Here is a 27,905-nt window from a genome sequence, read left to right on the forward strand (position 1 = left end):
CTCCTCCCTCACCCCCTACATTTAGAGGCTCCTCATCCAACCCCTCATTTGGGAGAGATGGGAGAGAGAGAGGGGAAGAGAGGGGAGAGAGAGGAGAGAGAGTTACCGGATATTAATAAAATAGAGATGATTCGAATATAGGGGGTCAAATATAAGAGGTCGGTTGGAATACGTTGAGAAATAGGGGATGAAATCTGGATGAGAAGTCCTTAAATAAAAGAAATAGGAGGTCAAATATGAGGACTTAGTTGGAGATGCTCTTAGAGGGGGAGTGACACCCGGGTGAGTATACAGCAATCCGTTTTTTTCCTATTCCGCGATTTACCGTCCGATCTAGCTTCGAGGCACCAGATCGAACGTCATTTTTTACCAAAAACCCCCGCTAGAAGTTTATTATTTTTTCGAAGACACCCTTCGTCACGTTCTTCCCCAAACCCCCAAACCCCTCGCCCTCTCGCCACGCGGTCGCCTCTCCGGCTCTCCGCCGCCGGCGAAACTTCCACCGCGACACCAGTAAGGCACTACCCGAAAAGGTTGCAGATTTGAATCCGCGTCCAGCTGTTTCATTCGATGTTCTAGCGAAGATTTGATTCAATTTTATTTGAGGTGTGAAAGCCTCCTTTCCTTTTTGGTTTCCAAAGAAGGATCAAGCGCTAATCCTCTATTTAATCCGTGCTTTGAAACCCTAAAATTCCGAAGTGCGGCGCCGCTCCAGCCACGCCGGAGGAATCCGCCGCGCCAGTACTCCGTCGCCGCCGCTACCGCCACCGCCGCTATCCCGAAGCCCAAGCCATCGTCCAGGAAGAAGGAGCAGGAGGAGGGGAAAGCATCGGAGTTGAAGGCCCTGCCGGAGCCGGATATTCCCGCGCTGCTGCCGTTCATGGCGAAGCTGGGCCCCGGGCAGGGGCTGGGGTGCGAGGCGGCGGAGGGGTCGCTCGTGCCCACCCGGAAGCGGGAGTACAAGCCCTGCGGCAAGCACACCGAGGGGAAGCGCCCGCTCTACGCCATCGGCTTCAACTTCATGGACGCCCGCTATTACGACGTCTTCGCCACCGTAGGCGGCAACCGCGTAAGCTTCCGACTTCTTGCTCGCTTGCTTGCTTGCTGTCATTATGTCTTCTTGAGGTTTGGGGAGTTCTTGATGATGAATGGTTGGGGACAGCTACAATTTTGGTGCGGGTGTTCGTCGATTTTGGGGAACGGTAGTTTTTGGTTTTCAAAGTTGATCAAACGCTGGAACCTTTGATTCATTGTTTGGTTGGGAATTTGAGGTCTGTAATCTCTGACCATATTGTAATCTGTTTTGCGAAGGGATGGTGGAATTCGCTGTACATTCTGATACATTTGATGAAAAACTGCCACTTTTGATTAAAAAATCGATAACTGGGGAAAGGGTAGTTAGGAATCAGATACTAGTAATATTACTCTGGTTACAAGATAATCTTTTAGTGTCTCTTAAGATGAAAACTTGCTACTTTCACCCTGTTCGTGTTGATAAGTCACCTCTCTTGCTTCTTGATCTTGCAGGTGACAACTTACCGCTGCCTTGAGAATGGTAGTTTTGCTCTTCTACAAGCATACATTGATGAGGATGTAAGATAGACAATGCTCAATGCCTGTGGTTGCTAATATAAGTTTGATAATGTGCTTTCTCTAATTCTGGTGATTCCTATGTATCTCAGAAGGATGAGTCATTCTACACTCTAAGCTGGGCCCGTGATCATGCTGATGGCTCGCCGCTGTTGGTAGCAGCAGGAAGCAATGGGATCATTCAAGTCATCAACTGCGCCACCGAGAAGTTGGCTAAGGTCTAGTACCCCTAGACTTGTCTATGTTCCAATTGCAAAGTTGAATGAAGTGTCCTTTGCATAAATCAGTGCTTCATTTGCTTGAAAAATGCCAGTTTACCTTTGTTGTCCATTCCAAAAAAGTCATTTAAAAATTACATTGGTTAGGGAATAGTCTTTTTGCTATGCATCAATACCACTAGCAAACTGTAACTTTTGTTCACAGAAGATTGTAGGTGTTGAATACTTCAGTTCTTCAGTTACTATATTACAGTGAAGACATGTATAACGTACTGGATATACTTTTGTGATATGTAGTCAGGGCCTCATGGGACTGGGCTTACCACTTAATTATCATCTAAACTATGAATCAGGGGGCATATAGTGAGTATCTTATTTCTGTTTACAAAATTATGCAGAGCTTTGTTGGCCATGGTGATTCAATAAACGAGATAAGAACTCAAGCGCTGAAGCCTTCGCTCATCATTTCTGCAAGCAAGGTTGGCAAATAACCTGTTCTGAGGCTGGACGTACAATTATTGTTCTGACGCTGTTTCGCTTGGTATTGAATAGGATGAATCTGTTAGGCTATGGAATGTCCATACAGGGATTTGCATCTTGATTTTTGCTGGAGCAGGAGGTCATCGGAATGAAGTATTGAGTGTTGTAAGTAGCTCCTGCTTCCTAATATAACCTTTTTTTACAATATAACTCATTTGGAAATGCCCTGAAGATACTTCTCTTCCAGATTCTGATGTTACCCTTTCTTATTTAGCAGTCCAATTTTTAGTTCATTACATCAGGGATAAAATAAGATCTTGGCTTCATAATGACTACTACATCATTAATGATTCCTTTAAATACTGTTCAATTCTATTTTCGCTGCAGGACTTCCACCCTAGTGATATCGAACGCTTTGCAAGTTGTGGCATGGACAACACTGTGAAAATCTGGTCAATTAAAGGTTAGAAAACTATTTCAACTTTCAAGTTGGCTTCATATTTACATTTACTGCATATAACTGACAGAGTCTTTCAATGTTGTCACAGAATTTTGGCCATATGTTGACAAATCATATTCATGGACTGACCTTCCATCAAAGTTTCCAACAAAATATGTCCAATTTCCGGTATGCTAAGCATCTATGAAACAGATATGATTCCATACTTTTGCTAACTACTGGTGCTTATTAGTCCTCATGGCATCATATGAACCTGTTTCTTTCCTTTCAGGTCTTAATTGCTGCTGTACACTCTAATTATGTTGATTGTACTAGGTGGCTTGGTGACTTCATCCTGTCAAAGGTGAAATTCCTCATTCTTTAAAAGGATACAAATTGCTAGTGCACACTGCAAAGAATGGGTGCATATTATTGTTTCAAAATACCAGAATCGCATTGTACAAGTATGCAGTTTTTTTAAACAGTAGATTAGTATTACAACCTAACCTCTTTTCACTATGCTAATTTTGGTAACTTCCTGAATGATGCAAGCATCTGATCTGTGTTAACTTTGATTTGCAGAGTGTTGACAATGAAATTGTGCTTTGGGAACCAAAAACAAAAGAACAAAGTCCTGGGGAGGTGATATAATTTAACCTTTCTAGAATTGTAGACCTTAACCCATTATATTATAATACTTATCTGCAGTTTGCATTAGTTCCAGTGATGTTTTTCTTCCTAAGTGCCCCTGCCTATACACTAAAACCCTATACTAAATTTATACTCTGAAGTAATATGATTTTCTCTTTCCTTATATAGGGTTCCATTGATATTCTTCAGAAGTACCCTGTGCCAGAGTGTGATATCTGGTTTATCAAATTTTCATGTGATTTTCACTTCAATCAATTGGCAATAGGTAATATCTATTATTGGGACTGTTTTCTGACAGAACAGTTTTATGCAAGATTATTATTTTTAGTTTGTAAATTTTATACACCACAAGTTGTTAGAGATATTTTTGCTTGACAAAGTGTTCACACATACATATATGACTGATTTTCAATAAAAGTTTGCTGTGGACTAATTCTTAGTCCTCAGTTTATGTTGTTGAAAATAAATTCATATATGTTTGATTAGATTTAGAGGTATAATTTTTTTTTTAAGTAGAGGGCTCTCATAATTATCCACTGCTTCAAACAGGCAACCGTGAAGGTAAAATCTATGTCTGGGAAGTACAGTCCAGCCCACCTTCTCTAATTGCTCGGTAATTTTAACTGCAAGAACATCAATTATTCTTGTCCTCCGCATGTATTCGTGCTACATGTTAGTAGCTCTTATGCTTCTGGATGTCAACACATAATCATTTCCAGGCTAACTAATCCGCAATGCAAATCAGCAATAAGGCAGACTGCAGTGTCGTTTGATGGAAGGTACCTCGCTATCTTATTGTTCCTCATAATGCATCACCTACTGTAGCATTTTGTTTCCTTTATTCTGACGGAGAGATAGTTCCTATTGCGTGTGATCTGCATGCATTTCTTTTTATTTTCTGTCTTCGCCTTGCATGCGTAGAAATGTGACATCGTTTTCCTTCTCCAGCACAATCCTCGGAGCTGGTGAGGATGGCACCATATGGCGATGGGACGAAGTGGATCATCCAAGCGCCAAAAACTGAAGCAAGCGCAGCTGCCCTGCCAGCGGTGGCAATGTCAGACAGATTAAGCTTGACCTGGGGGTTTCTCGTTGGTTTAATTCCTACTGGTTAGCCTTATCATTGGTCAAAACTGCAACTTGGTTGTTTCGAAGTCTGAATGGTTGATTAACTGAATGTTGAATGTTTAGGATGTTGGCTCTGGTATGCTCTGAATGTTGTAAGTTAAGATGGTTGCTCTATTGTTATGTGCTGTGGACAAAGAAGGCTGGATCTCAATTGGAACTTTGGAGATCATTGTCATCTGTTTGTAGTTTATCCTAAATCTCTAGCATCAGTGAAGCCTGATTTATACCTTTATACCCTAACTTGTTGCTGGTTTTGGCGGTGACATCCAAACGAAACGCCATTTGGAGAGAACGAGGAGAACGACAACCTGATATCTTTTTTTCATCCTCTTCTACTCAATATAACTGTAATATCTGAACACACGTGTAAATTTATATCATCTACATTCACTCACAATTTTACGCGCATGTTAGACCTATGAATTATACATAGTACAGCTGAGAAGAATGACAACTTGATGTCTTTTTTTACCTATGAATTATACACAATACAGCTGAGGAGAATGACAACCTGATGTCTTTTTTTCATCCTCTATTTACTCAGTACAGCTGTAGTATCTAAATGCACGTGCAAACTCATATCACCCACACCTTTACATACACGTTAGACCTATAAATTACACACACTACGATAAACTCACGGAGCTACAGACTTTACTAGCAATGGAAACGTTACACTACCGCTTGCGACATTGGAGCAGAAGAGGCCTAAGTGAGCACGCGCGTCTAGCAGCGCTCTAATGCGGTTGGGCTCATCGCACACCTGGCGACTCACCAGCGAGCTAATGCTTGATCTCTAAGGACAACCTGATGTCTGAAGAATGCTAAAGCGTGTTGTTCTCTTTTTTTGAGTGTGGGTCGGTGATAGGTAGGGGAATGGATTCTCTGACGTCCATAGAGCAAAATTAGAGAGCTACAATATCTCTGATTTTGTCTCAGAAACGAAGATTTAGAGCTACAGTAGATGAATAAATAGTAAACCTGTACACTATTTTGTAAACAGTAATTACACACAGTATTATCATAAACAGTACGTTAACAGTAGACTCATTTTACTGTTTTTCTCAGCACGACGTGAGAGGATCCAATTCCGATAGGAAGCTGCTCGGTCTCTCGGCATCCTCGTGCACGTCACCCTTCACCACGCACCGGCTAGTCTCGGTCGGCTCTCGAGCAGCTCGTGGCGGTGGAGGAGGGGGTAGGGATTGGGCGATTGGCGGAGGTCAAGACGGCGGGTCCGGCCTAGCGTGCCGTCGCCGCCGCCGCCGCGAAGAAGTTATTCGAGAAGTGTTACGGCCATGGAACATCGAGGAGCGCAAGAAGAGGTACCAATCCAATACTACTAACCTCGATTTTGGGCTCGAATCTTAGCTTCCGCTGTCATCGAGGGAGTTCGAGCAGGGTTTGGCGTTGTTCCAGCTCGCGGCGTGGAGCTTGGGGGACCTCCAGGTGAACTGCATTTTTTATTTATTCTTCTCACTAATTCTTGGAGCGCTGTCAGAAATTTTGTATGAGATAAATCAAGTCGTAGTGTAATCTTTTCCACAGCAGCAGGATCCTGACGTCGTTCCACGCTCCGACCAAAGAATGAAGCACGACAGGAGCTTGATGTTCCTCTCTTTTGGACTTTATCACAATTCCCAGATGGATTTGTTCTTCAGTTCCACCTCCCTCGGTACGTAGCTGCTTACTTGACTTGGAAGTCTTGATAGTTGGACCTCCACTTACCAGGCCACTATATTATGTAGTAGTGGATGATACCAACAGCCATTAACGAAAGATCAATCAAGACTCGGGTGTGGCGAACCGAGGATAGCTCAGTTGGTTAGAGTTCTTGTGGTGGAACATGCCTAACTAGGTTCGAGTCACTCGGCACGGGTACTCGTATTTTTTAGGATTAAATCTCGAGAGGAATAGTACATGCACGCATTGGTGCATTACTGCGTAAAGTAGTCAAAGCATATGCCCACGTTATGTGAGGTTATACCTCCAATCTTATTTATACGTGTGCTAGGACACATCCATGTGGGTGGGTGTGTGCATATATGTGTGCGGCTGACTAGTACTTAAAAAAAGACTCGGTTGTGTAGTCCATCGCTAGTGTATGTCTGTATCTTGCTTGATTGACGTGTCCGCAGGAGCAAAGACTTAGAATTTTCACTTTAAGACCATCAACTTGATTCATGGACCAAGACTTACGAAAGCCGGAACAAATATGTTGTATGACAATCTGTCACGCATTACTAGACCACTACTACCATTATATGTGTGCATGTGTCATTCTTCTGTGGACTATGGCTTCCATCGGCTGTGCATTACTACTCTTTCTTGCAAATCTCCACATACTACTCTCCACCTTTAGAGCCCGTGCAGATGCTGGTAACCTTAGTCATCTCTGAAAGTGTCTAGAGGGGGGTGAATAGGCTTTTCTGAAAATTAAAACTAAAATAGCTGATTAAATCTGCTGTATACTCTGGTGAAGGTCGGATACTCCGGTCTGGTTCGGAGTATCTGATCTAGTCCGGAGTCTCCGGTCTATACAGTAAATCAAGAACAACTACGAATTAAAACAAGTAGCTAGAATCTATAGTTGAAGCTAGGTCTACTAGTTATCACAGAGCTAAAATAACAATTAATACTAGTAAGATGATCACTAGGGCAATTTATATGAAGAATCACAAATTCACACGATTAAGCAAATTGCACAAACAAGAACACGAGATATTATCTTGGAGTTCGGCCACCTCACAAAGAAGTACCTACGTCTCTGTTGAGGAGCTCACAAAGAGCCGGATCTTTTCCAACCCTATCCTCTTCTAGCGACCACAAAGATCAAGCTAGAATTTTCTTACTCAATTCGAAGTTGATTACAAACTTCCCGTGGCACTCCACAAAGTTTAGGTGCTCTACGGGCGACGTCTTGCCGTCTAGAAGCACGAAGCTTCAAGAGTAATGATCACAGCGAATGCTTGAGGAAGAACTCTATGCTCAAGTGGCTTAAACCCTCTCCAAACACAAACTCACTAAATTTTGCAAACTTTGCACTAGAGGTGGTTGGAGGGACTTTGAATGCTCTTAAAGTGCTAAAGAGTCTAAAGTTCACCAGCAACAGCAAGCCTTAAATGCCATGGGGTGTGGAAGTATTTATAGCCCTTTCTCAAAAACTAGCCGTTACTGTTCTGTCAGACCTGACCGGAGTATCCGGTGAACACCGGAGTATCCGGCCCCAAATCCAAAAACGGCGTCAGAACGGTTATAGAACGTGTCAGAACTAGCCGTTACAATTCTGTTAAGTTACCGGAGTCTCCGGTGAACACCGGAGTCTCCGACCCTGACAGGGCTTTCAAAAAGACTAAGTCCGGAGACTAACCGGACCCTCCGGCCTCTCCAGGTACCGGAGTATCCGGTAAACACCGTAGACTCTGGTCTTTTTTATCAAAAAGATTAAATGCTAACTGAGACACCCCTCCCGGAGCCTCTCTCGGAAACTCCGGTTAAAACTTTTTCTCCTACCGGAGTATCCGGTGAACACCGGAGACTCCGGTCTTTTTAATAAAAATAAAGACTTAACCGAGACTCTCTGGCGGAGTCTCCCTCGGAGACTCCGGCCTCAAAACCCACCAACTACCGGAGTATCCGATGAACATCGGAGACTCCGGTCTTTTTCCAATAAAAATAAATCGGAACCGAGACTCTCTGCCGGAGTCTACCTCGGAGACTCCGGACTAAACACTGAGTACCGGAGTATCCGGTGAACACCGGAGTATCTTGACTCAGTAAACTTTTACAGAACTAACCCGGTGTCCGTGGATGAGTGTATCTCTCAACTTGTTGGTTCTAAAGGATATCTTGAGCATTGAGACACTAATCAAGCAATCAAATGCAACCCTCTTAATAGAGCGGCTATCCTAGACTCAATTTCAAAAATAAAAGAATTTAAATCCTATTGAGTACTATTAGTTGCTTCTCCTTTCGTTTCAACGGGCGTCAAATGTCATATGTCTTCTCAACTAAGACTTAAACATGTTCATAACTTAGATAAACATATTAGTTCCTTAATCGTTTTGTCATCAATAAGCCAAAACCCACTTAGGAGGCCTAGATGCACTTTCAATCTCCCCCTGCCTGTTCCTTTTCGGTGCCATCCAAACCAAGCTAAGGCGCTTCTCCAGCTGAAGAAGTCCTTCTCCTTCCGTAGATCCACCACCAGGCTTTCGTCATGGCGAGATGGCACCGACTGCTGTCTCTGGGAGGGTGTTGGCTGCGACACTTCCTCTGGCCATGTCACGGTGCTCGACCTCAATGGGCGTTCCTTGTCCAGTAATGGCTTGGACCCTGCGGTCTTTAGTATCACATCCCTTCGACGCCTCGACCTTAGCATGAATCATTTCAGTGGAGACCACTCAGACTCACTCGTCACAGGTTTGTTAGACAACATCCCAGCTACTGGATTCGAGAGGTTTGCTTCGCTAACCCACCTAAACCTTTCGAATTCGGGCTTCCAAGGCCAGATGCCTATTGGCATCAAGAAACTTGTGAGCCTTCGCTCCTTGGATCTTTCCACTTATTCTTATGGCAGTTTTGCCAGTTTGAACTCTTTTGTCAGTTTCAACTTTTTGCGGGAACCCAATTTTGATACCCTATTGGAAAACCTCAGCAATCTAAGAGAGCTCTACCTTGACGGAGTGGATTTGTCTAGTAGTGGAGAAGGGTGGTGCATATCTCTTGCTGCATATGTTCCTCATCTTCAGGTACTTAGCTTGGCCCATTGCTACCTGAGCGGTCCTACTCATAAATCCCTCTTGAGACTCCATTCTCTCGTTGTGATCAACCTCCAAGGAAACGATGATGTAACAGCCGGTCCATTTCCAGAGGTCTTCATGGACTTTCTCAATTTAACTGTGCTTCAACTTTCTGGTATTAATTTTGAGGGGTGGTTCCCCTCCAGACCCTTTCAATCGAAAAATCTGAGGGTACTTGATTTGTCTGCTAATCAGAATCTTTCAGGGCATTTGCCAGACTTTTCTAATGCAAGTTCTTTAGAGACTTTGAGACTCGAGGGGACCAACTTTTCCTATGTTAAACCAGCTTCTTCTAACAACTTCATGTTGCTGAAGGAGTTAAGTCTTGACGGGAATTTGGTTTCTGTGGATTTTCTCTCTTCATTCGGTAGGCTTGGGTCTCTATACCAGCTTGAACTCCTTGGGTTCAACTCAGTAAGTGATTTGGGACCAATTTTCTCATGGATTGGAGACCACAAGAACTTGACGAGCTTGGCACTCTTTCAATGCAACTTCTCTATGACAACACCTTCCTTAGTGAGCAACTTTAAGACCTTGAGAAGCTTGAGCATGGTTCAGTGCAACCTCCCAAAGTCAATACTTTCTGCAATTGGCTACCTCATGGACTTGCAAACATTAAAAATGATTGACTGCAGAACATATGGTTCAATGCCATCTTCTATTGGCAACCTCACAAATTTGACAAAACATATATATCATTGATTGTTGGTTTTCAGGGCTAATGCCGGCTGCAATTGGCAACCTCACTAACTTGGAAACCATGGAAATTAATAGTGAGTTTTTTGGGACAATACCTTATGCAATCGGGCAGCTCAAAGAATTGACATGGTTAGATCTTAGTGGTTGCAACTTATCTGGAAGAATTCCAAGTTCAATTGTTAATTTGACCTAGTTAACAAAATTGGATCTTTCATTTAATTCTCTCAATGGTAAGAATATACTCGCCCTTCTTTTTTGTAGGCTTGCGCTTGCTTGTGAGAGCATTTTTAGAGTACATCACGTACCCAGTACCACTTTTAGAGGTCCTAGTTATTGTGAATGTGAAACACACATCAAGTAAAAATAGTATAGCTATTGCTAACGATAACTTAAACATGTCCAATAAGTTTGTTTCATAATCATCCGTCCTGGAATGCACAGGGAGGGTGGATATGCATAGCTGGTGGATAGGCTTGGCATTGAAGAAATATGCGACACTTGTGATGGTAAAATGATGTGTGATATATGCATGTAATAGGGAGAGCAGCATCATAGGTTTTTGTGGTAATGGGTCTTCCGGTTTGTTCAAGGATGATGCTAAAACTATAAAAGTGTAAGTTAAAGCATTGCACTAATTTTTGTCAGAAAAAGCAATTAAAACGTTTCTCTAAGACACTTCACCTCAACCAGCCGCTGCATGCAACACGTGTATGGATGATATTAAGACAAAAAAGTGTGCAAATTAAAATATTTATGACATCAATAAAAAAATTGGTGCAAAGTGTTTTAGCCACTATACAGTCAAAAACAGATGGACAATAGATTCATGTTCTGAACAAAATGGAAACTATCATTTTTGTATTCAAATATTAGTAAGAGAGGAGTCACCTTCTAACTGAATGTTTTCTACTGTCTTTATAGGGGAAATTCCACCATCCATTTTCACTCTTCCAGTATTGCATGACTTGGATCTTTCTTGGAACCAGCTTTTTGGCCCTATACAAGAGTTCGATAAGGTACCTTCACAGTTGGAGTCGGTGGACTTGAGTGAAAATAAATTGTCAGGTCCTATTCCCAAAGCATTCTTTCAAATAACAAGCTTGATATATCTAGATGTTAGCTCAAACAACTTGATAGGTTCGGTGGACCTTGCCTTGTTTTGGAGATTAAGAAATCTCATCAGTTTGCATCTTTCCAACAATAAGTTGTCTGTCATGGATGCAGAAGGTAATAGCCCTTTGCCTGTCGAATTTTCTGGACCTAACGAATTACGGCTTGCGTCTTGCAATATTACCCAATTTCCGAGATCTTTGATGCGTATTAACTATATATCATATTTGGATCTTTCATGTAATAAAATCAGCGGGGATATACCAAATTGGGTATGGGAGACATGGAGTAGTACCCTTACCTATTTGAATCTTTCGCATAACACGCTCACCGGCATGCAACTTACTTCAGATGTTCTCCCACTTGCTACTACACTAGAAACTCTTGATCTTAGTTTCAATAGACTTCGGGGTCGGATCCCTATGCCAAACTCGTCAGCATTAATCTTGGAATATTCAAACAATAGATTCTCTTCTATTCTTCCAAACCTCACGTTCTATCTTGGTTACACTGATTATCTCAGCATGTCCAAAAATAATATAAATGGGCATATACCTCTCTCAATTTGCAATTCCACGCTGGATGTCCTTGACCTATCACATAACAACTTTAGTGGCCTGATTCCTTCTTGTCTACTAGAAAATGGTCAGTTAGGGGTTTTAAATTTGAGGGAGAATCACTTTGAAGGGACGTTTCCATCCAATATCACAATTGGATGTGCCTTACAGACGATAGATTTACATGGAAATAAGATTGAAGGGCAGCTTCCCAGGAAACTTTCTGACTGCCTAGAATTGGAGGTTCTGGACTTTGGAAGCAACCGGATAGCTGACACTTTCCCTTCTTGGTTGAAGGGTCTTTCCAAGATTTCTGTGATCGTCTTGAGGTCCAACCAATTCTATGGCACCATAGGTGATATTGTTGGGGAGACCAAATCCGAGGAATGTTTCCCTAGCTTGCAAATTATCGATCTTGCCTCAAACAACTTTTCGGTAATTTGAGATCACAATGGTTTGTGGGGTTAAAATCGATGATGGAAAAGCTCAACAGTACAGGAGAAATTGTCCGTGCTCAAAACTTTTTAGCGTACAATGACTTCTATCAAGATTCTATCAAGATCACATACAAGGGGTCTTACATGCCATTTGAAAGGATCTTGACTACCCTAACAGCTATTGACTTCTCAAACAATAGATTGGAGGGTACCATTCCTGAATCGATTGGAAGGCTTGTATCACTACTTGTACTGAACATATCACACAATGCCTTAACGGGAAAAATTCCAGCCCAGCTTGGTGGCATGACTGATTTGGAGTCACTAGACCTATCCTGCAACCAACTCTCAGGGGAGATTCCGCAAGAGCTAACTAATCTCACCTTTCTTGGCGTCCTGAACTTGTCAAACAACCACTTGGTGGGAAATATACTGCAATCGCGTCAGTTCTCCATATTTGACAGCAGTTCATTTGAAGGGAATGCAAGACTATGCGGACCGCCACTGTCTAAACTACCTTGTGGCGCATCACCTTACACTCAGTGCGGCAAATGTTAGCAAGTCCTCTCATCATGCTGATGTGGTTTTGTTTCTCTTCGTCGGGCTGGGTTTTGGCGTTGGATTTGCAAGTGCTATTGTGTTGAAATGGGGCTGGATCAGCAGATGGTTTATTGCAGCAGCTGCAGGAGCCTCGCGAACTTGATTGTTGTTTCTAAATGCATGCGTGATGGTTTCCTGGAAGCTAAGGGAGCTGTGATGAAGTACTAATGTGTTGTGCAATATACCTTCCAGGTGTATTTCTACGTCTCTTCCTTAGTCATTACATAAGTATTGTACTTACAGGTTTTTATCCTTTTTTTTTTGGTACATCAAGTGTGGAGTGCTTTGATGTATCTAGCCTTTACACAATATCTGTACTACTAGGGAGGGGAGAACGCTACATCGTCGCGTGTAATCTGGCTGTTCAATGGTACTGTTAGTAGCATGGTATAGTAGAATTGTGAAATGATTTGAGTCTTGATGCTAGGCTGTTCAAGATGAACATAGAGCAATATATTGTGATAGTTGTGCATATTCTTGTGCCAATGCTCTGATCCCCAGCAAAAGATTATTACTTTCGCCTGAACCGTGAGAGTTGATGGTTCAACATAGAAACCTAGTATAGTGCAAACAGAGATGCTATATATCCGTTACAAATGAGCTGTAGAGAGCTAACATGTAGCAAAGCACAGTAAGTTTCGGTGGAATAGAAGCTGGAAACCATACGGCTTCACTGCATGAGATTGCAAGTCTTGTTAATTGTGTTTTTTTTTAACAGGATCCTCTTATCTGATCTTCTTTTAAGATCTTTTTACGGGAAAGTGCGACACCCGGATTTGAACCTGGATGAGCTCGGTTGCAACCGGCAGCTTTGCCACCACGCTCTTTGCGTGTTCGCGTCTTGTTAATTGTGTGCTTGCCTCTTCATCATCCTCTTGTAAATCTGATTGAGAAGCTTTTTTAAGTACAAATCGGATGTACATACACACTCACGTACACGCGTAACTGCGTCTGTCCTGTGATCGAGATTTGGAACTGGACTGTTGGCAAAAAAAAATGGACAGTGATGCCGGTGGCGGGAAATCCTCGATCGATCCAGTCCTGTCAGGCAATGGCATCAATCAATAACATATACTATCCAACCAAGATTCGGCAGCCTCTCAGGCCCTCTGCTACTGTAGTTTACCGTATATGTACATATGTAATTTTCATTTTCGAGAAATTTTAGAAAAATGTCAAAATGAATATTAGTTATACTGATAAATCGGTTGGAAAAATCTAAAATACAAAGAAAAATATCTAAAACTCAAAAAAAATATAAACCAATTTTTTTGGGTTAGTATTACTTTCATCACATGCTAAAATTATATGCATGCATAAAAGTACTCCGAGTTTGTCTATAATTAATTGAATGTGTTAAACATTGATAAATTTATAAATAAATATTAAAATGTATAAATTTTTGTAAACTATTTTTTTTAGTTTTCTTTTGTCACGCTCTGCACAGCAAAATAAAAATAAACTAGCATAGACGTGCTAATCAGACTAGTGAGAGTACGGGACTATGGCTTTGCCTGCTCAGTTGTCAGCTGTTCCCAAACCGGGAGGAGCTGCGCTCAGCGGTGGGGGATGTGGACGGGCGCACGGCGGCTGACGCGCGCCGCCGGTTCGCGCCAAATAAAGTTGGCGCGGTCAGGCTCGCGATCGCTGCGGACGACCGTTTGAAAGCTGCTGAAAGAAAAGGCTCCGTCGTCGTCGTCGTCGTCTTCCTCGCAGCCAAAGGCGACCCGAGGAAGACGTCTGACGTGACGTGACGTGATCCGTCGCACACGTACGGGTCGGTCGGAGGGACGCCATGGATGAGCCGCTGCGGTGCCGTGGCGGAGCTAATCAAGCAGAAAGGGAGGAAAATAAAAGAATCACGTGGTGCGTGATCCGGTCGAGGCAGCTTTCAGCAGCTGGTTCTTTCGAGCAGGGAAAGGAGGAGGTCGGCGTGGCAGGGACGAACTGATGCGAGTTTTGGGGCAGAAGCAAAGCAAACAACTGACGAGCACGAAGACGGTGGTGGCCGCAAGAGACGAGACGACGACGACGACCTTGGACCGTGCTCTCGCTTTTGATCCGTGGATGGAGGAAGGCCTTGTGCAATAGTGGATGATCAGGATTCTCTAGTATTTTTTTTCTCCTTCTTCCGCTCATCTCCTCTTGTCGTCCTTGCTCAACGTTTATTTAGGCTCACATAATAAACTCCAACCTAAAAATCGCAAAAACACATTAAGACGGTAAGTACAAATCAGGAAGTAGGACTAAGAACATTTGTCTCAAACCATCTCTCTCAAACATGTCAAATCATGCATTATCTTCTTTCTCCTAGTGTCTTCACGTCCACAGAAGGAAACCCGTGATACATTGATACTTACTAAAAGTTTTAGCACAAGATTATTTGTATGAGATATATAATTAGGAGCACTCAGAAGCACGCAAATTATAATGTACTAAAAACACTTTTTTATATGAAGTTGATGTTAAAAAAAATCACTTTATCAACCATCAATCATATGAGCAAGTTTTAAAAAAATCCTCAACAAATTATAATGCAATTAGAAGCACTTTTTTTTTATAAAGTTGATGTTGAAAAAAAAATATCATCGAAATATACTCAACTGAAGTCTAGTTTTTTAAACTTTTATCGCACGAAACACAATAGTACAATCATATTTTAATTTAGATGCTTGATTTAAAAATTATGATTTTTTAAAGTTTTAAAATAAAGTTGCATCTGAACCTACACGCCGCACAACGAGGAATTTAGTCTTTAGCATATAATTATTCCATCTTAGGAATGCAAAAGAAATTGACTAGGTTTGAATTTCACTCCACACCTGATTCTCCGGACGGTTGTTGGTTTCTCAGACTTCCCACCCAAACCACTTCGCTTTCGCCCATGGCGACCCCGTCGCACGGCATCCCCCTCCGCGCGCTCCTCCTCGCCCTGCCCCTGCTCTCCCTCCTCCTCATCCTCTTCCAGCTCCTCCACCGCCCCGCTGCCCCGCCCCTCCGAACCCACACCCACACGCCGCCGGCGGCGTCGAACCGCGCGGAGGAGGTGAATTTCCCTTACCCCTCCTCATCCTCCTCCTTGCCTCCCCCGGCGCCGGAGGAGGAGGCGATGACGCTGCGTCACGTGGTGTTCGGCGTGGCCTCCTCCCGCCGCACGCTGCTGCTGCGGCTCCCGCTCCTCCGCCTCTGGCTCCGCGCCCCGGCCCGCGCCTTCCTCTTCCTCGACGCGCCGGTGACCGTCCCCGCCTCCGACCTCCCGCCCGGCCTCCGCCTCCGCGTCTCCACCTCCGCCTCCCGCTTCCCCTACTCCCACCCTCGCGGCCTCCCCTCCGCCGTCCGCGTCGCGCGCATCGCCAAGGAGCTCGTCACTGAACTCAAGGAGGAGCCGCCGCCGCGCTGGCTCGTGCTCGCCGACGACGACACCGCCTTCGTCCTCCCCAACCTTCTCCACACGCTCCTCAAGTACGACTGGCGCGAGCCGTGGTACCTCGGCGCGCGGTCCGAGTCCGCGGCGCAGAACGCGTGGCACGGCTTCGCCATGGCATACGGCGGCGGCGGCATCGCCGTCAGCTGGCCGCTCGCGCGGCGCCTCGCGCGCGCGCTCGACTCCTGCGTCGTCAGGTACCCGCACCTCTACGGCAGCGACGCCAGGATCTACGCCTGCCTCACCGAGCTCGGCGTTGAGCTCACTCATGAGCCGGGCTTCCACCAGGTACGTGCTTCAGTTCTTGGCCCTCTCCAATCCAGCCTCATTTTATATTTCTTTGCTCGTGGAATGTTCCTTTATATTGATAATCAGGAGTTGCTATAGAATTGTTTAAAGAAACACTTTTTTGGTACTCTTTGAGTTGAATTGGGATAGGAGTCAGATGTCTTATGTGGTAGTATTATCCTATTGCTGTACTAGCTTTAGATTGTGTTGACAAGGTACCTGGTTTTAGTGCTAAAATTTAATGTTCTGGTGAGAATTGGTGGATGGGATTTTATAACTGAACTTGGATTAGATATTACTACCATCTGGTTGCCTGTCCAGTACGAGTAGGAAGCATGCGGCCAACAAGCACCTTAAGCTGCCAGTCTCCGAATAATGAAATTATAATATTAGATAAACTTCTTAGCAATTTTTTTTAAGTTGATCCTCGGATAAATGCTGATCCTTTAGAATGCTCTCGAGAAATGAAGAACTACACAAAGTGATGGTTACTGGTTAACCTCTGCAACTTTGTAGTGCTGAATCATTAAAAGAATTGATCTGTAGTGGTACTCTAGTACATCTGTAGTGGTACTCTAGTACATCTAGAGACGCTGACGTGAGGGCACTTAAAGAGTGGGAATCATGGTCCACATTGGAGTTTTAGGGCCACAGTGCCATACATCCCTTTCAGATAAGTTAAATCTTTTGTCATTCCTGTCAGGATCAATGTTTACTAAATAGCACTGTTGCTGAAACATATGGTAGTGCAATTTGTATGTAACAGTTGACATGGCTGCAGTAGCCATTTTATCTTTTCCTTCTGCTACTTCATACTTTGCAGCTGGTAAAAATCTATAGACTGCTGCTACTTAAGTACTTTAATTGTCATCAAAATAGCGTTTAGTTTTACTTGAAAATATGCAAAAAAAATATTACTTTGAACTTACATCTGTTTTTGCATTTATTATGACCAGATCGATCTTCATGGGGATATTTCCGGGCTCCTAAGAGCACATCCACTTTCGCCTTTAGTTTCACTGCACCATCTTGATCACGTGTATCCTCTTTACCCTGGTATGGATCGCACAAGAGCAATGGAACATTTCTTCCGAGCTGTTGATGCTGATCCAGCCAGGATCCTGCAACAAACAGTGTGCTATGACCGTTCAAGATCGCTTACAGTATCAGTTGCATGGGGCTATTCAGTTCAGGTGTTCAAAGGCAATGTACTGCTCCCTGACCTCCTCGCTGTGCAGAAGACATTTGTATCATGGAAAAGGGGTCGCAATGTTACAGATATGTATATGTTTAACACAAAACATTACCCCAGAGATGAGTGCAAAAGAGCAGCTCTTTTCTTCCTGAAAAGTATTTCTTCAGGTGAAGGCAAGACAGAAAACACTTACAATAGACAGCCACCTAAAAAATGCTTGCCTGAATTGATCCCATTGAGGAGTATACGTCTAATAAAAGTGACATCCGAACAACTGCATCTGGATCCTGGGAAGGTATGACTACAAATAACTTTCGGCATCAATGATTGATTAAATTGATTGTTTAAGTTAACATTTTAAAATTCTATGTTATTGTTCTGTATTTTCAGGCCTTAAGACGACATTGTTGTGACATCGTACCTTCTTCATCTGATACCACCATGGATGTTAACATCAGAAAATGCAAAGATGATGAGTTGATCGCGATGCATTCGTAGTAGTTCTCTAATCCTATGGGATGCTCATCTGTTGTAGTAAGCCCCCCCCCCCCCCCCCACTTTCACATTTTCATGAATAACCAACCCACATCATTTGCTCAAAGCCTCAAACACTCCTACTCCGCTTCTATTACATGGGCCCCATCATTTCATTTCACTTTAGAGCTATAGCAACATACTGTGGTGCATGATCTGCCCAAAAGGCCAAAATAATGAGTATTGAGATTTTTTTTTTTAATATGATTATGTGTAGTATTCTGGTCTGCGTTCTACCTGGCACTGTCTTCCATGTTCGACATGTAGTGAACAATGACACTTTGCATCCATTTTATTAGTCTATCAAATTTGTTAATGGTGTGTCTGCACTATGTCAATGCTGTGTCGGAACTTGAACATCATTCGAGGGAACCCTTTTACGTACCTCATACACAACATTTGTGTTAAAATTGTCAGGTTTCAACTGGTTTTAGCAACCCTGAAACGATATCACTATACATGTCAAACGGCTACCATTTCGAGATTATTTCTATTCATATATTTTCTAGTGCATTTTCATAAATTACCTCATTTTGTTGCAGCAGGTCATCCACCCCAACTGTGTCCTGACACCAAGCCATGCACTGTGAATCGTCATGGAGCAACACCATACAATCATAGTATAGACAGAGACAGGGTCAGTTAGAATCTTTTTCCCTTCAAATAGCAGAGTTTGGGCATCATGATTTAATTGTTCTATAGTCTGACATGTAACTTGAGGAAAAAATAAGCAAGCAGACGTTAGTGTGGTTATTTTTGCCGAAAAGGCTGCTTCCAGTTAATACAGCTTATACAGATCTCTTTTCTTTTTCGAGGGAAGTTCAGATAGATCTTGGAAATGCGAAAAATACACTTCATTTCTTATCATCTGTGATATCCAATACATATCACCTCTTGCAAACTTCATGTTCTCAAATACCAAATAAATAAGACTTGCCACATGTAAGTTCTCGAGATTAAACAAAGGCTTTTATTGTCATAAAGTTATCACGGACATAATTTACTCTGAGGGAAACAAAACACATGCAGTACATAGCACTACCACCGCTGCCGAGGGGGGTTTACAACAGTGATCGCTTTACCCTGAATGAGTACACCTGAATGCGTGCACCCACCATAGATAATCATGTACCAAATATTTGATGTTGTACTCCTTTTTACTTGATTTCGTAACCTTGAACTGCCTCCAAATAGACAACAAATAGTATTTCACTGCATCAATAACAGCTTTCTTATTATGGTACATAACACCCTGGAACACCTCGTTCTCATGATATTCTTACGGTGTTCGATCCCTATCACTGACCACTAGTTTTGAAAAATTTTGATCCCTCAACTCTGCAGGAACAGAAATATTTTCCTCCTCGTTGGATGAATCCTCATCAGCAATGATTTTCTCGAGCTTCTAATCCTCCCTCTCCATCTCTGCAATTATGCTAAAGATGTGCTCCCCTCATCAGATACACCTCTCGGTTGTATCTCTTGCACATCTCCAACGTCCTGCTCATCCCCCACAGTTGTCGGGTCTGTTTCATCCACACTACATGACTTGTTCCTGCTACTACTTGCCCAACGTATTAGATCCTTTTGGCATGTCTCAGCTAGCAGCATAAGTGGGAGATCACGTTCACATGTTATATCTACGTACTGTCTCTAATTAGATGTCGCATTAATCAGGACGAGCTCTCTAAAATACCCCTAAGTAGTATGGCTTAGTATAGATCTCAGCTTAGGCTCATGTTGCTAGGGATCCAATTAAAAATGACGCATCAGTCACTTGCACATACTCACTATAATCCTCTCATTGGCTCTACTAAGTATATTAACGATATGCAAAAATTCAGAGAGATCTATACCACTAGGATCATAAATAATATGACATTCACCATAATATATCTGAAAATATAGCTAATTGAACGTATTGGAAACATCCAAAAATATCCTAACATTAATATCATAAAACTATACTTCTGATTATTGAAACTCTGACAAAATTATCAGAACCGATGGTCACCTAACAATACATTTAGTTCACTGCAATCACTATTGCTCCTATCCTAAGCAAACAAACCAATTTAAATTAATTAAACCATAGTCTAATAATAAAATTTCTAATTATCTATAATTATTACCGACATCACTGTTTTGTAAAATCTAGATAATCGAAACTATCGTATTCTAAATATAACTATATATCTGATGGCTATCCTACCATGTTCAACTACATTTTTACAATATATTACAAAAGACAGAAAAACCTCATTTTCTAATTACTTTGTTAAACCTTAAGTCTCGTATAATGTAACTACTATTATGTCGCTAAACTCAGGATCTAGTGATATTTTAATTACTAATAAAAATATAAGTATAGAAAAATTACCAAAAACCAAGATCTAAAATCTGCAGATCAAAAATAATAGAGCTTCGCCGCGCTGCAACTCCCTTCTTCCCTCCCCCCCCCCCCACTCTTTCTTTTTTTCTAGATTAAAATAGCTATCTTGGGTGAATTTCAACCTTTATAACATGGGGCGAGCAGGGAGACTAAGGCCCTGTTTGGAGGGGCTGGAGCTTATGGATTTTTTCTGAAAAGCTGCTGCTTTTCAGCTTTTAGTTCATTTCACCAGAAACCAGCTTTTCAGCTTTTAGTTCATTTCACCAGAAACCAGCTTTTGCTTTTCAGAAAAGCTCCTCAGCAATCAACCTGTTTGGGGGAGCTTCTCAGCTTCTCAGCTTTTTTGAGAAGCAGAAGCTGCTAGAAGCTCCCCCCAAACAAGGCCTAACCGCCCCTGAGAGTGTGGCAAGGGAACCTTACTGGTAAGAGTAAGGGGTGGTACGGTGTGGTACCCACGAGGGTGAGGTCTACATGTCGTCTCAGGGGTGATAAATCATACGTCATATGAGAGGGCAATAGGGGATACAGGGTGGTAAAGGATATTTGTGCCACCATAGTATCATTTTCGCCCTCTAAAAGGCTAAAAGGGTAGTAGGCGTATTTTACTGCAATTCTTTATATCAATAGTCTATTTATTTATTTAGCGACCGTGCCGAAGGCACGGTGGTAAGGCTCGGGTGGTGAGCCGAACCAGTCCAGGCTCGATGCCTGGGTGACGCACCTGGGTTTCGATTTATTTCGGATTTCTCCAGCTCCTTCTGTGTGACGTTACAGAAGGGACTATGACGTGCTCGTCGTCTACGAGATTCTCGATAGGTCCAGATGATCTCTAGATGGACGCTTTCTTCAAGCTGCGTGTAGTTGTAGAACTAGCGTGTACGTGCGTTAGGTGTGTATGGGGTGCGTGAGTGTGTGTGGGGTAAGTGCGCGCGTTCATGTTCAGATACTACAACTGTATTTAGTGGTGAAGAGTAAAAAAATAATCTATTTATTTAAATATTAATATTAGAAAATGTAAAAATATAAAAAATTCCCAAGCGCGTCGCTACCAGCCTGCGCGCCACTTGGGCTACTGACACCTGCACGTCCTCTGCCCAGTTCCACTCGGCCGTCTGCCAGACATGCCCACGTGGGCCACTTCAGGCTCACCGGCCCACCTGCACGACCCGACTGCATGCCTTCTGCCCGATCTGCTCCTGCGCGCATGCGTCTGCTAGGACGGTCTCCACGTCGCCACACGCCAGCGCCCAGACCGTCCCTGCCTGACGTGCCAAGTCGTTGTCAAATACTACTAGCAAACGAGCTGATAGATCTGTGGCTCACTTGCCGGTGTGCCAACGGCCGATTGGGAGTTTTGACTCCCGACTTCCGCACTCACGCTCGGGTTATTAGATTTCTTCTAGTCAGCCTCAAGCATCCTTAGACCACAAAAGAAACATGACGTGTCTATTATTAGTGGAGTTAAAGGTTCCGTTGATCTTTTCGGTAGAAATGTGTGCGTATGTTGTAGATCTAAGTTGGATGTGTACGTGTAATATGCGGTGTGAGTTTAGATACTATAGTTTGTACTATAGTATTGAGGTTAAAAAAAGTCGTTGTCCAACGTAAATTTATGCGCTGCCTTCGCATCCACATCGCCCTGCGTCATAACACGGTTAAACTAACATCCCGTACCGAGCCAATTTTGACTATCGTACCACCACTGAAATGGCCTATGCGAGTCACCTCATGCCTCCGCAGGATCTTTCATGTATTGTCTCTAGATCTAATTCAATTAAAGATCTGATACCATCTATTAAGTTATACAGTAGTCTCGTCTAGCTTGTTATACCTACAAGTCAGCGTCTTCATACCAAATTTCAATATAGTTGTTAAACGCATATGCCTAACCGAAGCCACAACCAAGATTTTGGATCAACTCAACCCAAAAGATTAGTCTTATAAGTGAGGGATCCTCTAGCTTTTAGATAATGCTCCTACATCATCAATTTTCGATGCGGACTAAATCCAACAATATCCTCTGTCACACATCGGGTCCTACCAATCTTTCCCGTCACACAGAACCCGTGTGACCCTAGAGACATTTCGGGCTCATTCGTAACCATATGACTTTGGAAATGTTCCGGATTTACCGACCTTCGGCTCTAATACCACTCATTATACAGAGTTGGTTACGCATAAGACTTAGAGTTGTATTGACGGTGTATTGTAGAGTTAGAGTAGAACTCCTGTAACCTGATCTCTTTATAAATATAAGCGTATGTTCATTGTTGTAAGTATGACGGCATAACGACATATTCGCAGCGGGCGGTGGCGGTTCCATCGAGACCTCGAAGCAATCGGTATCGGAACGGGGGGAGGAGTGCTCGTAGTCATGCCCTGAAGATGTAGTCTTCAGCTAAACCTCATTAACAAATATCGTGCATCTGATATCGTCTATGATTTCACGTGTATCGTCTTAATAGATTAATCCATTGCTTCTGTTGGTGTCTAATTTTCTAACAATTAAAAGGGCATCACGGTTTTTGGTATGTATCGTGATGGGATGTTCTTCTAGATGGAGAAGAAGACAATCACCATCTTTTCTTTTTATTTTTTAAGATCTGGGCATGTTACTTGATCTGTATTAAGGTTGTGCCTTAGATTGTGGGTCTTTGTTTTGAGCGATCATCTGGCCAGTCGTGGTTCATTTGTGTTTATTGGATATGGCCGCTGTTAAAAAAATCGAGATTTTCTGCTGCTCCAACAGATTTGGAATTTAACATCATTATTATAGAAATAATATTAGTATATCACTATCAGTTACTTAAAAGCTGATAGTGATAGAGTATCACTGTTGATTCATATCAATGATCGGTATTAAAAAGCCATTCGAAAAAATTGATGGTGAAACTTGATTATCACTGTCGGCTCTAGTCACAAACTGACAGTAATAGTATCACTACCGGTTCGTAGCTAGAGTTGGTAGTGATGGTAGATGATAATTTATTTTAAAAAATTCATAAATTGTTCATATAAAATCAGATGAGGCCAAATTTTATATTAAAATTGTAGCATTCGACGAGATAATTTTGTAGTTAAAAAACTTTTCATTTAAAGTTATTTAGATATCCAAATAATTGTTTGAAGTTTTAGACAAAAGATGTTAAAAAGATTGTATAGGCTAATACTATCACTAGTACTTATGCGGTGGGATGGTAAAAACATATCGTACGAGCTGGAAGGTTCTAGGTTGAGTGCCATGAATCGCACGTGCGTGTATTTCGCGCGAAAAATCGTATGACTTATGACTTGTGACAGGGCGGGCGTGGAGATTTCTTGGGTGCATTTTTTTTTTCAAATTTTACAGCCTCAAAAATATCGATTCGGTGCCCGACTATCACTACTGGTTGAAGGCTTTAGTTGGTAGTGATAGTCGGCTATTACTGCTGACTGAAACTTTCAGCCGATAGTGATAACATCTTTACTGTCGGTCCCGAACCGATAGTGATAGTCTAGGATTATCATTATCCGTTGCTCACTGTCGACTCTAAAATATATATAGTGAAAGATGTTTTAGAGCTGAAAGTGAAAGAGAGTTTTGTAGTAGCGCTCGCATATATGAACTCTTGCCTCTCCACTTAATTAGTTGATCTGAAGGTGTGAAGGTGTAGTACATGATATATCTTGGTCGTGTCTTCATCAGTAGATAAGCTGTCATTGTCCAACTTAAACGCCCCAAAATCATTGCACCACCACTCCATATTTGTAAGCTATCGAGTGAGAATTGCTTCTCTTTTCCTGCCCGTACATACATATACATACATACATATATACATATATATATATTAAAAGAAAATTTTCAAAATGTTGCATATGGAGTAAGACTAACTCAAAAACTTGGGCGAAACCTTTGATTGGCAATATTTCAGAGTGAACTAATGAATCCGACACATACGAAACGTACCATAAAAATTCTAAATTATTAGTACGCAGATGTTTCATACATGTACAGAAAAATATATGTATGAGAAAGGGTGAAGCGTGTAGGTGTAGACACCATCTCTCTCACGCACAGGGCACAGTCTGAAACGGACAAGTCCAGCAGGTCTGAACACAATGTCCCCAATTCCACGGTCATACTTAATAGCATGGCCGAAATCGATGAATGCCACCTTTGCAATCTCCCACCAAAAACTATGTAAAGTTCTAATTGATAGAGCTGTAGTTTTAAAGTAGTTTTTTTAAGCTGGGTATTCTTAGTTTTAGAAAATCACAAAGTTAGCGCTAGAGATACATTGAGGATATTTAGGTGACTCATCTTGTTTCTATTTTAAAATAAAAATTGTTACTTAAATCACTTTACTTTAACCGACAATGTTAAAAATTGACATAGAGATGGGTCAAACATGATCTAAACAGCTATCAATTCGGTTGGTCCGCGAAATAAAAATGCTATCTCAGCTTTCCGATCCATGATCTGGCGGTCGAGATTCAAGAATACCATATAGATCGGACGGTCAAGATTAAGAATACCACATGGATCGGACGGTCAGGAATACGAAATAGTTCCTCATTATCGCGGCCCACCACGGCTGATCCTTTAGCTAATGGATAGAGTACTGTAGCTATATATCCCAGTGGACCTTTCTTTTGGGTCTCCTGACCCTATTGTTACGCTACATACACGCATGGACCACATATACCCTTTCTCCATCTCTTCTGACTTGTGCAATCCATCATCCATCGATGCATCAACCGATCTATGGATCAGCGATAAAATCCAGCATTAATCACGCACCAAACGATCGATCGATGGAGCCGGGCATCGATGACCCAGCAACAACCATGCATGCCAAAAGTAAAGTCAGAGTAACTTCAAATCATGAGCCGTTGGATAGATGACCAGATCATATTTGATACTTGCATGCGCGACCAATTTGATCCGTACGCACGACGTACTTGCGCGCCATCAACACCACCTAAATCGATGGAGTAGTGATAGATATCATTATATCAATCGACTCAGCAGCCTCGATATATTGTGTGTGTGTATATATATATATATATATATATATATATATATATATATATATATATATATATATATATATATATATATATATATATATATATATATATATATATATATATATATATATATATATATATATATATATATTCTACGACTAGACACAAAATAGATTTGCGTTACGTCACTATATATATTGTATATCTATTATATATCTAGATATATTATAGTTCACTATTACACCACCTCAGTTACGATCCTAAGAGTAGTATATTTATGATCTATAAGATAATTCAGTTACTATAAATATATATAGTCGTAACTTGGTATTTTCTATAGTCGTAATTATGTGATTTTTATTATGTGATCATAACTTATTCAACTCTGTGTTTATCCTTAGTTACGATCTAAAAATAATATATTTACGATCTATAAGATAGATCAGTTACTATAAATATATGTGATCGCAAGTATACTATTTTTGGATCACAACTATACTGCTTTTGAGATATAGTTTTGATCCATAAAATATAAAAATTCTAAAACTTTATCAAAATATACTTTTTTATCTTATTTTGTTAAGCGTTTTTTTCAACAATATGTTTCAAATAAACCAAAAATTGGATTTGTGGTTTTAGAAATATTACATTTTAACGATTCGAATCAATAAAAAGAATCTCCGTTGCATGCTCCGATAAGTGAAGTTTAATGTACATATGATATCAGCGGATTGACTTTTTAGTTTGTTAACTCAAAAAAAGGCTCAACTGATTTGATCCATTGTAGTGACGTAAGACGCATAATAGATTTGTCGTGTGCGGATATATACACACACGAAGCCATTCCTGCCTACGCATCGCCTGTCCGCAGTGTCCTCTTCTTCCTCTCGTCCTCCGGCCGGCCCCCTCTGCTTGCCCCTTCCGGCCGGTTTGACTGGTTGATTAATAGTTCGTCGACCGATCGGTCTCGATTCATCGATCAGAGGCGCGTACTACTGCCAAATCAAACTCTCGATCGATCCTATCAATCATAAGTAGCCCAGCGTGTATCATGGAGATGAGGGTTGTGATTCTTGTAGCCATGGCGGCTGTGGTGGCCGCCGTGCTTGAAGCGGCGGCGGCGGCGACGTACACGGTGGGCGCGCCGGACGGGCTGTGGGACCTGCAGACCAACTACGCCGAGTGGGTCGCCGCCAGGACCTTCCACCCCGGCGATAACATCAGTGAGCTCTCTCTTTTTTTTTAAAAAAAAAAACGTGCATGCGAACTCATTTGTGCTCCTTTAATTTCTCTCTATGATGTGAAGATCGGTTCTGGTGACCAGCAATGTAGATCATGTATTTATGTACAGAGAAGACGTCAAAATCCTTTTTCAGTTTATGGCCATCGATCCATGCATGTATGCTCATCTCGTCGCCGTCGTGGACTGATTCGTGCGTGCATGCAGCGTTCACGTACTCGCCGGAGCTGCACGACGTGGTGGAGGTGAGCAAGGCCGGGTACGACGCCTGCTCCAGCGCCAACAACATCTCCGCCTTCCGCACCGGCAACGACGTCGTCGCGCTCACCGCCGTCGGCACCCGCTACTTCCTCTGCAGCCTCACCGGGCACTGCGACAGCGGCATGAAGATCCGGGTCGACGTCGTCGCTGCCGGCTCGGCGCCAGGCCCTGCCGCCGCAGCGCCGACGTCCGCCGCGGGCTCGGTCACGACCCCGCCGGCCGCCGCTGGGATCGTTGGCCTCGGCGGCGGCGTCGTCGTACTAGCCCTGCAGCACGGCTTCATGACCTTGTGGTAGCCAGACGCGCGTGTGCGTGTATATGCATGCATCCATACGTGTCGATCTGTACACTTTGATATTTGAAGATCCCAGGGACGATTATTCGTGTAAATGTTCTTTTGTTCTGCTAAATATTTCATGAAAAATATACATCGCAGAAAACTCCAAACAGATAATGTTATCTCTCATCTGGTAATTTTTTTGTTCAAGTTTACAGCTGAATATAGAATTATCGGTCACTAGTTAGAGATGGTTACGTGTCCATGTACATGATATTGAATTGAGATAATTCTGGATACGTCACTAAATGTTAACGAAAATTTTAATTTGCTAATAAAAAAATTATGGTTCCTTTGATGCTATCACTTTTTTCCTTTCCCTATATATCATCGCTATCCTAGCGATTGTGACGACAGTGACACAGGGATGAAGCAACGGCATTTAGGGATTAAAAAACTAAGTTAGTGGTATAAAAAGGATCATTATTTTTCAATAACAAATTGAAAATTTCGTTAATATTTCCTGACACACAGGGTATTATCTTGATCGAAGTATCGTGTTACTAAATGTTC

The 27,905-nt window shown here is 42.3% G+C and overlaps 3 protein-coding genes and 1 pseudogene across 8 annotated transcripts; all 4 read left to right on the top strand.

Annotated features, from left to right (window-relative positions):
* The first annotated feature begins 389 nt into the window (after positions 1 to 389).
* LOC133899543 (polycomb group protein FIE2) lies at positions 390 to 4,683 on the top strand. Of its 3 annotated transcripts, none has more exons than XM_062340537.1 (14): positions 390 to 533; positions 700 to 1,069; positions 1,528 to 1,593; positions 1,683 to 1,808; positions 2,207 to 2,287; positions 2,361 to 2,453; positions 2,676 to 2,751; positions 2,837 to 2,916; positions 3,020 to 3,091; positions 3,310 to 3,369; positions 3,547 to 3,643; positions 3,928 to 3,991; positions 4,098 to 4,157; positions 4,327 to 4,683. In XM_062340537.1, exons 2-14 carry the CDS (start codon positions 881 to 883, stop codon positions 4,400 to 4,402), a joined length of 1,140 nt encoding a protein of 379 aa, XP_062196521.1. In that variant the 5' UTR covers positions 390 to 533; positions 700 to 880; the 3' UTR covers positions 4,403 to 4,683. The 3 variants fall into 3 exon arrangements, with proteins under 3 accessions (XP_062196521.1, XP_062196522.1, XP_062196520.1); XM_062340538.1 differs by having other exon boundaries at positions 410 to 513; XM_062340536.1 differs by having other exon boundaries at positions 469 to 606.
* An 808-nt stretch (positions 4,684 to 5,491) lies between these two features.
* On the top strand, positions 5,492 to 13,416 carry LOC133898412 (receptor like protein 22-like; annotated as a pseudogene).
* A 2,179-nt stretch (positions 13,417 to 15,595) lies between these two features.
* LOC133899685 (uncharacterized) lies at positions 15,596 to 19,016 on the top strand. Of its 4 annotated transcripts, none has more exons than XM_062340724.1 (4): positions 15,596 to 16,423; positions 17,380 to 17,913; positions 18,009 to 18,152; positions 18,695 to 19,016. In XM_062340724.1, the coding sequence occupies exons 1-3, from the start codon at positions 15,596 to 15,598 to the stop codon at positions 18,114 to 18,116; spliced, it is 1,470 nt and encodes a 489-aa protein (XP_062196708.1). In that variant the 3' UTR covers positions 18,117 to 18,152; positions 18,695 to 19,016. The 4 variants fall into 4 exon arrangements, with proteins under 4 accessions (XP_062196708.1, XP_062196709.1, XP_062196707.1 ...); XM_062340725.1 differs by having other exon boundaries at positions 18,698 to 19,016; XM_062340723.1 differs by having other exon boundaries at positions 18,009 to 18,115.
* Positions 19,017 to 26,362: 7,346 nt separating this feature from the next.
* On the top strand, positions 26,363 to 27,584 carry LOC133899202 (basic blue protein-like). Its single transcript, XM_062340171.1, has 2 exons — positions 26,363 to 26,777; positions 27,002 to 27,584. Exons 1-2 carry the CDS (start codon positions 26,606 to 26,608, stop codon positions 27,349 to 27,351), a joined length of 522 nt encoding a protein of 173 aa, XP_062196155.1. The 5' UTR covers positions 26,363 to 26,605; the 3' UTR covers positions 27,352 to 27,584.
* The last annotated feature ends 321 nt before the right edge of the window (positions 27,585 to 27,905 follow it).

The sequence above is a fragment of the Phragmites australis genome, chromosome 18, assembly GCF_958298935.1.
Source record: "Phragmites australis chromosome 18, lpPhrAust1.1, whole genome shotgun sequence".
NCBI lineage: Eukaryota > Viridiplantae > Streptophyta > Magnoliopsida > Poales > Poaceae > Phragmites > Phragmites australis.